Consider the following 14,484-nt stretch of genomic DNA (forward strand, 5'->3'; position numbering starts at 1 on the left):
CCCGCCCCCGGTGGCGGGGGGAGGAATGGCGCCGGGCATTCCGTCGGGAAGTTTGTGCCGCGCCGCACGCCGTAGCGTCCTCAGCGCTCGGGTCCACGTTGGCTGCGCAGGCGCAGTAGCCGCAGCGTTCACCTGCTCCGCGGTGGGGGGGGGGAGCCAGGAAGGAGAGGCGGTGGCGGTGGCTTGCCCTCAGCGGGGCTGGGGCGACCGAAGCTCAGTCCCATCACCGCCACCCTACGCCCCCGGCGCCCCTCGCCCGTTGAGCGAGAGGCACTGCGTAACCGGTTGGGGAGTCGTATCTCGCTCCCCTCGCCGCCGACCCCTGACCTCCTCCCCCCCCCCCCCGCTCCCGCCACCATGTTCAAGAAGCTGAAGCAGAAGATCAGCGAGGAGCAGGCACCGCCGCGCGGGGCAGGGGGACGCGCGGTCCCCCTCCCGCCACAGGTACGGCGGGTGTTGGGGAACGGTGGCGGAGGTGTCCGCCGGGTCGGTGTGGGGGGCCGGGACGGAGCCCTGGGCGGCTTGTAGCCTCTGGCCGGGCGCCGGTGGCCTCTCACCCGGCGGGGCAGGGCCGCGCTTCGCCCGGGAAGGGCCTCGGCCTCCCGCTGACAGCGGGTGGGAGCGGTCCTGCCGCCCCGGCCGCGGGGAGGGTCGCGCAGCGCAGGCCTTGGCGTCCTGCGTGTGGTGGGCGGCCGAGGGCGGTGGGATGGGCCGGCTGGCAGGCACCGCGCCCGCGCCCCGGCTGTCTGTCGGGGCGGAGCCGCTTCGCCGTAACTTTGGAAGCCAACTTTGTTGTTACCGAGCCGGCTCCTGTCCTGGAAGCCTCTCCGCGGGCTGCTGAGGCTGTTCTTCTCTTTGGCTACTTTGCAAAGGCCGTCTTTTGGAGGACTGTAAAAACTGGCTGGTGCCTGAATGGCAAACGGAGCGAAGCAGAAGTGGGTTTCTTCTTTAGTATTTAAAGGAATGACGCTTTGAGGTGCACAGGGTAACAGTCCAGCACTGAAATCGCTAGTTACCTTTTTCTCTCGTTTTAATGTTTATTCTTTCAGTAAATCCCTTCTGTTTCCATTGTTCAGAGGGCTGGTCTGCTTACCTTAACCTTATTCTTACCTTTTTTTTTTTTTTTTTAAACTCTGGAAAAATTGACAATATTGAGCTTTATGCTAAAGCTGAGAGCAAGGCATTATTTTTTTTGTTATAACTTAGTTGGTCATTTTTCTCTTATGTGTAGTTTCAGAAAATTATGATTAGTATTGGATTCTAGAAACTACCGTTTTTAAATTGTAATAATGAACATTAGATATGACATGGGTGGAGTATCTCTGAAAGTGACAATGGCCAAAAAAATGTTCTGATCACTCTTGTGCATGTATCAAAGCAGAATAAACTCTCTCAGTTCAAACTTGGGTAGAAAGATTTTGACAAGTTAATGCCATATTGGCAAACTGTGCTGAAAAAGATGTCTAACTGTGTCTCTAGCTTTTTGCTGGATTAAGTATCCCTTGCCTCTTGGAATCTAAAAGAATAAAACTGGTATAAAGTTTGTATCATTTGAATGTTAAGCTATAGGCAGAGAATTCGGTTAATTTTACAAATAGGCGGTCAGTTGCCTGGGCTTGATCTGAATGTAATTTGAACCACTGGGAGATCTGACACTGCATAGTCTCAGTATTAGACCATGGTTTCAAAACTGCTGACATTCAGATATGTAGTATTTTTTAAATCACTTGTTTGTCAAATAGGGGCAGTATTTTTGGAAACAAATCTACTGTAAATCTTTATGTAGCTGCTTGAGTTTTATTTTAAGCCTTTTCATAGTTATTAGTTTTGGGTCTTCTCTAGTTAGTGAAGTTAAGTACACTTTTGTCAGTGGCAGTTTTGAGTGCTGTCCTGAATTGGCATATGTGGTGAGTTTTCAGTACAGTGTTGGGACTGAGCTGCAAAGCTTACTATCTTCAATAAGCAGCAGCTAAATTATAATACTGTGCACACAATATTGTAACCCACTCACTTCAGGATACTTGGTGCATGTGTTAAAGGGTCAGTATTTGCTGAAAATCAGCGTTCTGAATAGATTTGGGCCTGAATGCACATGTGCACCCAACAGCATGATAGATTGTAGTCTTTATTTCGCTGTTAAAACTAACATTGACAAATTTTGTGAAACCTAATACAAGAGTTTAGTATAAGTGATACTTTTACCCAGTCTGCTATACTGTGACCAGAGTAGATCATGTAACCCAAGGATTGACATGAATGAAAAGCAGAAAATGTGAACAGGTATTTGTTTTCATGTAAAATAGTTGTCTTCTAGTATCGTTGCTTCCTCAATTGCTCTCAAGTAACACTAGAGGGAAATTGGAGTTAAATTTGATCTTAAAAGTAAAGATTTGCTCACTCCTTATATCTCATTTGAAGACAGATTCTGTAAATGAGGAGGGAGTGAGAAGGTTTTGAGGCCTGTAAAATGTACTGGAGTCTTGCAGAGTGTGGAATATACTTTTGTTACCTTGCTTTTACTAATTCAGATCCTTAAAATGCACTCCACTTGCTGGGTACTCTGTCATCATATAGATTATCAGCTACTTTCTATCGAGACATTATCAAACCAAATTTTCCAAATATTGAAAATTTCTTAGTTTTATGAGACTCTTGCATGCATTCATTTTTTCTCTTTTCTTTCCTACACCCAGTTGTAGGGAGACTGCACTCACCGTACCCTGTCTGCTCTATTCGTATCTTCTGCTTTGAGACCTCGAACTTGTAATTTGTACTCTGGTTTGTAGTGTCCAAGACTAAATTTACTGACGTAAGACTGATTAAATCCAGAAGTAAAATTTCTCAAGTGTAACACTTTTTCTGAGGAGGCCTTTGTAGGCCTCCGTTAGCTAACACATGTCATATGTCAGCTTGAGAATACCTGTGCTCTGCACCTCACAGGCTGAAGAACACATCCATTTCTAACTGCTGACATGGAGGAAAAAAAAAAATGCTGTTGCCATTCCAGATGTCTCTTGGACAGATACTTACTGAAGATGGTTACCTGACAAATAGGGATGAAGAAAAAGCAGAGACATTCAATACTTTCCTTGCCTCAGTCTTTAATAGCACTGATAGACCTTGGGCTGCCTGGTCCTCTGAGTTGGAGGACCATGACTGCAGGAACAGTGAATTTCTGTTTGTGGACAATGAAATTGTAAGGGACTGGCTATGTCAGTTGAATGTTCGTAACTCCATGGGGCCTGATGGTACTCATCCCAGAGTACTGAAGGAGCTAGCAGATGTTATAGCAGGACCGCTCTCAGTCATCTTGGGAGTCTGTGGAGGTCCCCACTGACTGGAAGCTAGCCAGTGCTATTCCAGTTTACAAGAAGGGCACAAGGGAAGACCCAGGAAACTGCAGACCTGTTAGTCTAACCTCAGTACCCGGAAAAACTACGAAGATCATCCTGGGTGCTATTGAAAGACATTCTAAGCATAATGCAATCACCAAGCACAGTCAACATGAATGCAGAAAGAGAATGTCCTATTTAACTAATTTAATATCCTTCTACAATAAGGTCACCCGCCTAGCGGATGAAGGGAGGGTGGTAGATGTAGTTCATCTAGATTTTAGTAAGGCTTTTGATACTGTCCCTCACAGCATCCTTCTGGACAAGTTGTGCAGCTGTGGGATGAGCAGATACATGGTGTGCTGCAGAACTGGCTGAACAGCAGGACTCAAAGGGTTGCAGTGAACGAGGCTACGTCTGGCTGGTGAACCTCAGGGTTCAACTCTAGGGCCAATTCTGTTCAATTTTTTGTCATCTGGACGCAGGAGTTGAACGCACAGTTAGCAAGTTTACTGATGATGCTAAACTGAGAGGAGCTGTTGACTCTCTCGAGGGACAAGAGGCCTTGCAGAGGGATCTGGATAGATTAGAACATTGGGCAATCATTAATGGCATGAAATTGAACAGGAACAAGGCTGTATTCTGCATCTGGGATGGAATAATGCTGGACCCAAGTCTAAAGTGGGAGAGGAGTGGTTGGAGAGCAGCCCTGCAGAAAGGGGCCTGGGGGTGCTGGTTGACAGGAGGCTCAAGAGGAGCCAGCAGTGTGCCCTGGCAGCCAAGAGGGCAACCCACATCCTGGGGTGCATCAAACATAGCATAACTGGCTGGTCCAAAGAGGTGATTATCCCACTGTACTTAGCGCTGGTGTGGCCTAACCTTGAGTATCGTGTGCGGTTCTGGGCCCCACCATTTAAAAAGGATGTTCAAGTACTTGAATGTGTCCTGAGGAGGGCACCAAAGCTGGGGAAGGGGCTGCCAGGCATGTCCTCTGAGGAGCAGCTGAGGACAGGGGGTTTGTCTAGTTGGGAGAGAAGGAGGCTGAGGGGTGACCTCCCTGCTCTCTCCAGCTTCCTGAGGAGGGGCAGTGGAGAGGGAGGTGCTGAACTTTTCTCCTTGGGACCCAGTGCCAGGATGTGTGGGAACGGCTCAAAGCTGCGTCTGTCAGGGGAGGTTTGGACCTGACATGAGGAAACATTTCTTTGCTGAGAGGGTGGTCAAACCCTGGGACAGGCTTCCTGGAGAGGTGGTCAATGTCCCATGCCTGACAGTGTTTAAGAGGCATTTATTTGGATAATGTCTTTAATGCCATGGTTTAACTTGTGGTCAGGCAGTTGGAATAGATGATTGTTGTAGGTTCCTTCCAGCTGAACTATGCTATTCTATTTCCTGCACTTACTGTGAGTCGAATAATGATGAGACTGTTATTTGCGTGAAATGCCAGGGGTTTTCAGCTCCAAAAACACCTTCAAGGACACAAAACACAAAGGTTACAAGTGGAGACAGGATAGTATTTTTATTTTCTGACTCTGTTTCAGAGCCAGTGCTCACAAGCATTAATACAGTGTGCATGTGTAGCCAGGAGCAGGCTGATGTGTTCTTCAGTTTAGCTTGAAAAAACATCCCTTGCAGCCTGGCAAAGGAAAGCCAGAGAGCTGTGGACAGTAGCAGCAGGAATACAGGCCACGCAGTCCCTGTCTCCTGAAGTGTGAGAATGGGAAGAATGAGCATCAGGACCAACCACACACAAAAGAAGAAGAAGAAGAAGAGGTGTGTGGTACTGTGGGGTATTTTCCAAAGTATGACGCATATTGATGAAAGGCACACTTTTTGCCTTCCAAAACTTGCTCTGTTGTGCTTCTTGGCCAGCGATGCCTGACAAGCGCTCTCGTGCCTGCCCGGCACCTGTATCGCACGTGGGGAGAGCTGAGAAATGGCAGCTCTGGATGGGGCAGCAGCCTGGAGCCCTTCCAAGCACAGGCTGTTCTGCACAAGCAAGAAGCCCTGGGGAAATGGAGCCAAGGGAGGAGCAGAGCTCGCTCCCGCTCCCAACTCACACGGGGCAAGAGAGCCAGAGAGAGCCAGGGCACGAGTGGTGCCTTGGAGGGGCCCGAGCAGCCGGCAAGAACCGATCCGAAAGGGCCCAGAGGAGCCCTGGCAAGGGGCTGTGCTCAGTGCTACAGAGGAAGGCAAAAAAACCCCCAGGGACACTTGGTAGCCCACTGTAGGGGCGGGGGGAAAAAGCCTTCCTCCCCCCAGCTGCAGGGCACAAGAGGCCATCTTGGTGGTGCATGAGCAGCAGGCAGGAACCTAGCCAAAATGGACCAGAGGAGCCCTGACAAGTGGTCATGCTCAGTGCTGCAGAGGAAGGCAAAAAACCCCCGGGGACCAGTGCCAATCTGCCCCGGGGGAAAATTCCTTCCTGACCCCAGGCAGAGCTGGCGATCGGCTGTTCCCTGAGCATGTGAGCACGACCTGCCTCCTCGTCCCACCGGCTGCTCTCCCAGAGATGCCCAAGCTCTCTTCTCCCTCAACTTGAAGCCATCTGAGTGGCTTCCAAGAGTGCCCAAATGCCCCTGGCCTGATTGACCTTGGGTGCAAGAATCCTTCCTGTGCCTGGCAGAAAACCAGTGGGTGCTCCAAAGCACTGGGATAACTTGCAATGTCTCTGCATCCCATTTCTCATGGCTGCTGGCCCTGGCTCTGCAGGTTATGAGGATGGTGAGCTCTGCAGTTGCTCCTCAAGAAGGCATTCCCTTGGTCTTGCCACTGCTGTCCAGCTGAAAAGGTTTTCTTTCCCATCAGATGAGCCTTGCAGCAGAGAACCTTCAGCAGTCTTGTCCAGCCTCCAGTCTTCCTCCCTCAGCCTCCATCAAGTAATTCCACCAGCTCCTCAAGGATTTCCTTTCAGATGTCTTCAGGCTGCCCCCAGGCCAGCTCTGGCAGCGGGACACAGGAGGGTGCTCCCTTTTATCCTGCCCTGGGGCATTGTGACTGCTGCATTGCTGGGTGGTGGCACTGTGACATGGGGATGATGGGGCACTCCATGCGCAGCCCCAGCCACCCCATCCTCTGCCCAGCATCCTTCGAAGAAGCCTTTGGGGTGCTGGCCCCAAGGCAGTCCCTATGCCCAGGAGGCCCAGGGGGGTGTCCCTGCCCTTGGTGGCCATGCACTGGGCACAGCTTCTGGGTGTCCCTGGTGCTTCCTCTGCAGCTCAGCTCTCGGGGACAAATGTGTGCTATCATTCTTCTCTCAGGCCATGGCAGAAACCAGCCCTCCAACCCAGACACCACGCCATTAACTGTCCCTCTCTGTGCCAGAGCTAATGTTCTTAAGGCCCCACAGTGAGGAGGACCAGGGACTTTATCTGGCTGGACACAAACCCTTTTCCTGGGGTGTAAGGGGCAGGATTTCGGCAGCTGCAGCCTGGAGGAAAGCCAAAGTGTAGCCAGAGCCATAGGCTGGGATGGATGGTGCCAACAGACCACCATGGAAATAACACAGGCTATGAAAAACAAGTGAGCGGAGTTTACACTGGCTTGGTGGAAAGGCTGGTCATTTTCAGACCTAGAACGTTTGGATCTGTGCCTAAAGCACAGCCAGGCAAAGGATGACTCTTCCAAACCGTGAAAATAGCCCAGTACTGCTGTTGCTGTCACATCCCCCTGTCCCACTGAAACCAAGCTGTGCAGCTCCTCTGTTAAACACGCATATTGGCCGTGTTCATAGAGGATGCAGGATGCACTTCAGCTACGAGTGAAAACTTTCGCATCTCATTTCTGACTTCAATCTTTTAGAGAGTTATTTGCCTACCTCATTTTGTGGGAGGATGTTCAGATATTAGTAAACACCCTGGCAAATCTCTTTCCTTCAGAATTTAGTTTTTAGAGTACTGAAAGAGTTAGGAAGGTACTATTTTGGGTTTTTATGTTGGTGACAAAATTGGTATGTACCTTCAGACTATGTAAACAAGGCCATTTATACCATAGACATCCATTTGGTTGTGGTGATGCCAGAGGTGAAAGAAAGGGGTTTGGTTCCCTCTGTATGAACTTTGCAGAGATCTAGCAACATGCATGATTTCCTCGTCATTCCTTGCCAGTGCACCAAGGGACATTTGCTACTGCATTGTTTATGGTGAGATCTTCTTCTTGGAAGGAAGTCCTGAATTGTTTTGTGTTCTTTATCGTATTTTTCTTAGCACTTCAGTAACCCTTTTTCTTCTTCAGCCTTCATCCTTTATACCTTTCTTGAAAGTAACAGTAGCCTTCTCAGCCTTTGTCTTGTTCCTTCCAGTTGTCAACTTTTTCTGTAGCCCCTCCATGCTCCTAATCAGCTGCTTAGCCTTTGTTCGCCTTCATCTCGGATGGCATTTATCTTTCTTGAACCTGAGGACTGAGAAATGTCAATAGCGGTACAGGTGAGTGCTCACCAGGGCTTTGCACAATGCTTGCCTTTGCTATGGAAATATGCTTGGCTGACACACAAGACTGCATTTGCCTGTATCACATTGGTGGCTTACAGTCACTCCGTGATCTACTCATGCCTCCAGGGACATTTGCCTACACCAGTCTTTTCAGACTGGAGCAGAAACTCATGGTGTCCCTCATGATGTTGTGTTACCTATTTCTACCCTGCAGTTCCTCACACAGGGTTTATTGATGTAGAGGATGTCTCTTCTGTCAGAGCTTCAGCTGGTAGGGAGGATGGGGGCCATAGAACTATACCATGAGTCAGAGCTTTTTCTGCCCCATGGGTGCCATGAAATCCAGAATATGATGTGGACAAGGAAACCTGCATTTCTTGAACGATGCTTTTCTGCAATGTAAATTCAAAAGACCTAACCACAAACTTCACTCTCTCATACATTTGATGGAAGCAAAGCATGAAGGGTGAACCCTGAGAGATGTGTTAATGGGGCTTTCACCCATCAGTAGCCTGCTGGAGTCCAGCTCCACGCAGTCGCAACCAGCTCTCCACTAGCCGACTGGGCAACAGACGGGCTGTGTGGGTGGGCGTTGACCATGAAGCTGGTGGTGTCAGTCCAGTCCCTTTCAAAATGGATGTCTGACTCTTAAGGAAGAAAATATCCACAGCTGGCATTAACTGAGCTTCCATTTTGGAGGTTTCATTGGAGAAAGTGCCAAATCAGCCCAGATGCTGAAAAAGCCTCAAGAGACGAAACCCTGGTGGGCCAGTGTGATGCAGTTCATGTCACTGCTGTTGGCGGGGTTATGCTTTACTCTCCAGGAGTGTGAGTAAAGTTTGCTGATGATTTTTTAAATGAATTCTGCAGGCATTTAGTGAAGAGGAAGGTTGTTGTTGGTAATGCTGATACGGGTAAGGAGGTGGCTGGCCAGGTGGCCATCCAGCACTAAAAGGCAACTGCCTCTCTTTAAGAGGCCCTACACACCTGTAAGATAGCTGCAGAGAAGGACTGAAGATTGTACTTTCTATATGCCCATCTGAAATGACCTGAGAATACCAGTATGATGAAATTACTGATGATGTCATTGAGATACGAAGAAACTTTTTTTTAAATTAATAAATGAACTATGAAAAACAATCTTCTAGCACACACGTGGTAATGAGTTTGCAGAACTGGTGCAATGAGAGCAGAAAGCTGCCAGACTCTGTCTGCTGAGTTAAAGAATCTCAATATTTTGATGCAAGCTCAGTGTGACAAGACAGGCTCTTGCATGTGTCCTAATGCGGATCTGAGGGATCAGTAGGCAGAGTGAGACTAGAGACAAATTCCCCTGCCATGAGTGACCCTGTCTCGAGGGCTTTGAGGAAAAAGACAGTGTTTAAGTAGCATGGATTTCAAACAACATGGGATTTATGAGGTAAAACTCAAAGCTATGCTTTGAGTTACGCTTGAAAACGGACTGGTAGCCAGTGCTTAAGACCATGCTTTCCTCTCTGCAAAGGGCCACGCAAGGCAAATGAAACTGACGTAGCATATCCTGATACAATGAAGACCATGGTGAGGCAGGCTGTCCCCCTTCTGCCCATGGAGTTTGCTGGCGGAGCAGATATCCAGCTGCAGCCCATGGAGGACCCCACACTGGAGCACGTAGATACACCTAAAGGAGGCTGTGACCCCATGGGAAGCCCACTCTGGAGCAGGCATCTGGCAGGACCTGTGGCTCCATGGAGGGAGGAGCCCAGGCTGGAGCAGGTTTGCTGGCAGGACTTGTGAGTTCATGGGGAACCCAGGCTGGAGCAGTCTGTTCCTGAAGGATGGCACCTTGTGGACAGGACCCAGGCTGGAGCAGTTCATGAAGAACTGCAGCCTGTGGGAAGCACTCAGTCTGGGAGGTTTGTGGAGGACTGTTTCCCATGGGAAGGACCCCACACTGGAGCAGGGGAAGAGTGTGAGGAGTCCTCCTCCTTGAGGAGGAAGGAGCGGGCAGAGACAATGTGTAATGAACTGACCACAACCCCCATTCCCCGTCCCCCTGCACTGCTGGGGGCTCGGAGGGGAGGGAGAGAATTTGGGAGTAAAGTTGAGCCCAGGAAGAAGGCAGGGGTGGGGGGAAGATGTTTTAAGATTTAGTTTTTATTTCTCATTGCACTACTTTGATTTGATTGGTAATAAATTAATTTCCCCAAGTTGAGTCTGTTTTGCCCATGACAGTAATTGGTGAGTGATCTCTCCCTGCCCTTATCTCAACCCATGAGACTTTTGTTATGTTTTCTCTCCCCTGTCCAGCTGAGGAGGGGAGTGACAGAGCAGCTTTGGTGGGCACCTGGCATCCAGCCAGGGTCAGCCCACCATGTATCTTTTCAGCGGTCTGATACTCTTGTCAGTCATGTTTTAGAACATCAAACTCTGTCTTGTGAGACAGGTGTTTTGGAAGGCAGAATTTATGTATGCAACCTCAATGGTGGTGCTGCAACAAAGTGTTAAAGGATTTATGGTACTTATTTTTTCTTTTTTATGGGGTTTTTTTTGTTTGTTGGGTTTGCAACACTTTGTTCATTCTGGGTATATTGTAGAACATACCTAATGAGAGATCTTGCTAATTAGTTTCTTTGTACGTAAAAGCTGGTTGATATTTGAATGTTCATTACATTTCTACTGAAATTTTATATTTGAATTTTGAAGTATGAGGCTGGCAAGCTACATTTGGGTTGGATTGGCATGGTTTGTTGCAGCCTCACTCAGCATGAAGTTCTGAAATTTCTTTGAATAGATGTTCAGTGCTGACAGGAACAACAAGTTCATATTAATATTGTAAAATATGTCATTTTCTTCTGCCCTTTTTCTTCGTTTAGATTAAATTTTATAAGTGGTTTTATTTTTTTTTGTTCTTTTGTCAGTTTTGGTTTTTTTTAAGTTATTTCGTAAAGGAATCAGATGGTAGTCCATATGTAAATGCTTGAATCCCTGTCAAGTTGCAAAACTTTTAAACCTTAAGCAGCTGTACTATGTTGCTAAAGTATTAGGAGGCTTGAGTTTCAAATATGGTTTAAGAGGACCGTGGTCAGAAATAATCAAAATAACTAATTTTATTGCATGCTTTCGTGGCCAATTCATGACATATTCTGCTCTGCAGACTTTGTAGTAAGGTAGAACTTGTCACAGACAGTATGTGGAACTGGTTGTTTTCTTTAAAAGGAAGATCTAGACCAGGCTTTACTGAGATGTTATAGTTAGTAATTGTTGAAGTAAATTATGAGATGGAATAATTAATTCTGGACTTAATATTATTACTTGTTGATATAAGTGATCTCTGTGTAGGTCCCTTCCAAGTCCCTTCCACCAACTGGCAACAGAAGCAGGACATCTTCATTTACAGATCAGAATGATGAAGGCACTTTAACACCAGACAAAGAGGTCAGTTGAAAACTGATTTTCTGTATTTTTCAACTTAAAAAAAAAAAAAAAAAAAATCTAAGTTTGTGTCTTTGATGAACATGGGGGGTGTATTCCTCAATCTCACTGTTTTCTCTGCATTTATAGATATGAATAGTCTAATTTTTAGGTTAAATACTGAAGCATTTAATATTAGTAAAATAGACCTTTAAGCTGTTGTGGTTAACCCCCAGTTTAGGAAACCTTTGAAGTCCTCCTTCAGGTCTTAAAAATCTTACCCCTGAACTGAACTCGGTGAGGTAGTGGGACAGAAGTTACATTCGGAGAGACTTCTGTGCCTTTTTTGGTTGAAAATTTGGGGGAATCCAGTTAAGTGCACAGGCAGTTTGAGGTGAAAGAGCCTAACAATGCTTAAACTGAGCCATTGTGAATGTTTCTAACCATACCAGTAATAACTATCAAATTTAACACCACCACACAGCCCCCTCAAAATAAACCCAACGCAAAAAAAAAACACCAACAAAAAAGCCCCAAACGAACAAATCAAACTGAGTCTAAATTATCAATGATAAAATATTAAAATCACTATCAGGATGATGGGTAACCATGACTTGCATAATAGAACAATAAGAGGACATAATCCATACTCATCTTTTTTCATATTGAATACTATGGCTTTTTTGATGTGGCTTGGTTGAAAAGGAAAAGCAAACAAAAAAAGTCCTGACTTAGCGTGAAAGTAAGCCAGTGGAGTAAAGCAGGGAACTTTTGTGATTTTGTGAACTTTGTCAGAGGAAATGTTGAGTTCCTAGCCAGAAATTTCAGTTGCTGGGGTTTGCTACAAAAAAGATGTGTTTTCTTGCAGTGGGACAATCCACTTGAATTTTTAACACTATATTTCTAGGAGATGATCAGCTATACCTTGAATTTGTCTTAGATTCCATTATGAACGTTACCAGTGATTACTTGGTGGTAATCACTGCCAAAACCAGGTTGGCAGTTTGATCCTGCAATGATAATAGAAATGAAAGGAAAAGTACCTCATGATTTTTGTTTTGTATTTTGGAAATGCAGTATTGAGCCTTCTAATAAATGCTTATTTTCTCTAACATTATATACATATGTATGGATGTAATGACTTCCCTCTGTCCCTGTAGAGAGGTTTTCTGTTAACTGATGCTCCAAAATGTCAGCAAGCAGTGTCACCCAGGATAAATTATTAAGTGTTTCAGTAAAGGAGAGTTTGCTGGTTCTTTGTTTTTTTTCAGGAAAAACAACCGGCATTTCTGCTCTTAATGCAGAGTATAGAAGTGGTGTATTGCCATATGAGAACTACCATTGTGGCCTAGAAGGAATGAATTGGTGCCAAAAGTTGGTGTCATCAGTGACCAGTGCAAACATAAAGATTTCTCTTTTTTATTTTATTATGTGTATCCATTGTAGAATGTGCTAGAGGTTAAAGAACTGATTAAAAGTTTTCAGACTTTTTAAGCAGCAAAAGCTTAATGGAATATCAAATATTGAAGCCATGAGACACAGTGACATTCCTCTGTGTGACTGATTCAGTGTTTTTTGCCTGTCATTAACTTGGTGCTGCCTACACAGAAGGAAGAAATCTTCCCCTCTTGGTGGGAAGGGAAAGATTAAGTGGTAACACTGTCACTCCTTTTATTATACAAGTACCAACTGCTTTTCTGGTCAAATAGTATAACTCATACATTGAGTGAAAGGCAGAATATTTTTCCTTAACTTGTATTTATTTTTAAGGATGTCTGCTTTTATTCCTGATCTGAAAAAGGGTTGTGAGGATGAAGACTTATATTCTTTTCAGTTTTATCAATTGATTTATTAAAAAATACTAGCTCTCTTCACAATTTGGACAACATTAAAAAAATAAATAACATTTTCAAAGTTGTTGGGTGCTACTGATGTGTCACCTGTATGTATCAATGCTTTCCGTAGTGTTCATCATTTCTATGGAGAACTACATTTTGTCTTGTACTTCTTCATCAGATATATATTGTCCCCCAGCAGACTGTTTTTTCAGAGTGCTCTTCCAGAAAATAGGAGAAGCGAAGAATTCCCACAGGACATACCAAGTTATCTGGGAAGAACACGATGCTCTAAATACAGTGGTTACGGTGGAATGATCAGAGAGGCAGAAGGAGAAATAAGATTACGAATGGAAACAGAATACTAAAGTGACCTCAGATTTACAGTCATTCTTGGGCTTAGGGAGCTGCTAGTATTACTTTTGAAACCTACCCTGCAGTTAGAAATTCAGAAAGTAGTGAAGCTGCTAAGGGAATGAAAACATGTTCTTTTTTTTATAAGGACTGGTTTTATGTCAAATGGAAAATTTTACTAAAATAAAGATACGTCTGTATGGTCAAGATATGAAATCTTTCTCCAAATATTTCTCATAAGTGTTTACAGAATGATTAAAACCAAATTGTCTTTGGAATTTGGTTGTTGGATTAGATTTTCATAAAATCCAATTCAGTGGCAGTATTCCTATGCTTAAAAAAGATGCAGCTATTACATACTACCTCTGAAAACATGTGCCCTGATTATGTCTTTTGCGGGGCACTTTTTGCAATGTTCTCATTTGATCAGGCAGATGTTTTATGTACAAGTGTCAATGGCAATGCCATTACAATGAACTAAAGTTGGACAACGTTTAATATACTGGAAATGTTTGGATTTTGAAGAATATCATATGCTAAAACGTTATTGCAGTACATGAATAATTGCTAAACCTTCTGGTACTGAAAGCTAAGCAAAATTACGCTGTTTCATTGTTCTCCTGTATCTTCTCTGTCCTCCCTCTTGGCTATTATGTTTTAGTATGTCTTTAGTAGATCATGTTTTCAGATTTTTAGTGCTATCAAAGTTGCAAAGTATTTTTTAGTAGTAACAAAGTTGCAAGTGTTCTACATGAATGCTTTGGTTTAAACTCAGTATTTTTAGAAGAAAAACAATTTCAGAGTGAATTACAGTTGTAAACAGCATTAGTCTAATCAAAGAATTATAACAAAATGTACAGGCAAATGTTGTTGCTTTGTATTCTGCAATGATAAGATTTGTCTATTTTTCAAAATTCCAAAACACTCTCAGTTAAAAAAACAACAACTTGTATGCTCCACTCATGTAATACTAGATAAGTTTCTTTTTTGTGTCCACTTTCTTCTTCAGCTTCTATTTTAGTAGAGCTGTGGATCTCCAGAGGTAGTGTTATAGAAAAGATCATAATTTTTTTGTGTATAAGGAAAGCGCAGAAATCTGTCTAGTTCTGTATTGTGTTCTTGCAAGTAGCCCGTAAAATATGA

The 14,484-nt window shown here is 44.9% G+C and overlaps 1 protein-coding gene across 1 annotated transcript in view; it reads left to right on the plus strand.

The window, feature by feature from the left end:
- Positions 1 to 357: 357 nt before the first annotated feature.
- Positions 358 to 14,484, plus strand: part of GOLGA4 (golgin A4) — a gene marked incomplete at both ends in the record, with an annotated part of 73,956 nt that continues 59,829 nt past the window's right edge. The window contains 2 exons of the mRNA XM_082014819.1: positions 358 to 444; positions 11,081 to 11,176. Coding sequence (XP_081870945.1) covers positions 358 to 444; positions 11,081 to 11,176 — 183 coding nt within the window. The remainder of the gene's footprint in view (positions 445 to 11,080; positions 11,177 to 14,484) is intronic.

The sequence above is a fragment of the Phaethon aethereus genome (genome assembly GCF_964289735.1).
Source record: "Phaethon aethereus genome assembly, chromosome: 2".
Taxonomy (NCBI): Eukaryota; Metazoa; Chordata; class Aves; order Phaethontiformes; family Phaethontidae; genus Phaethon; species Phaethon aethereus.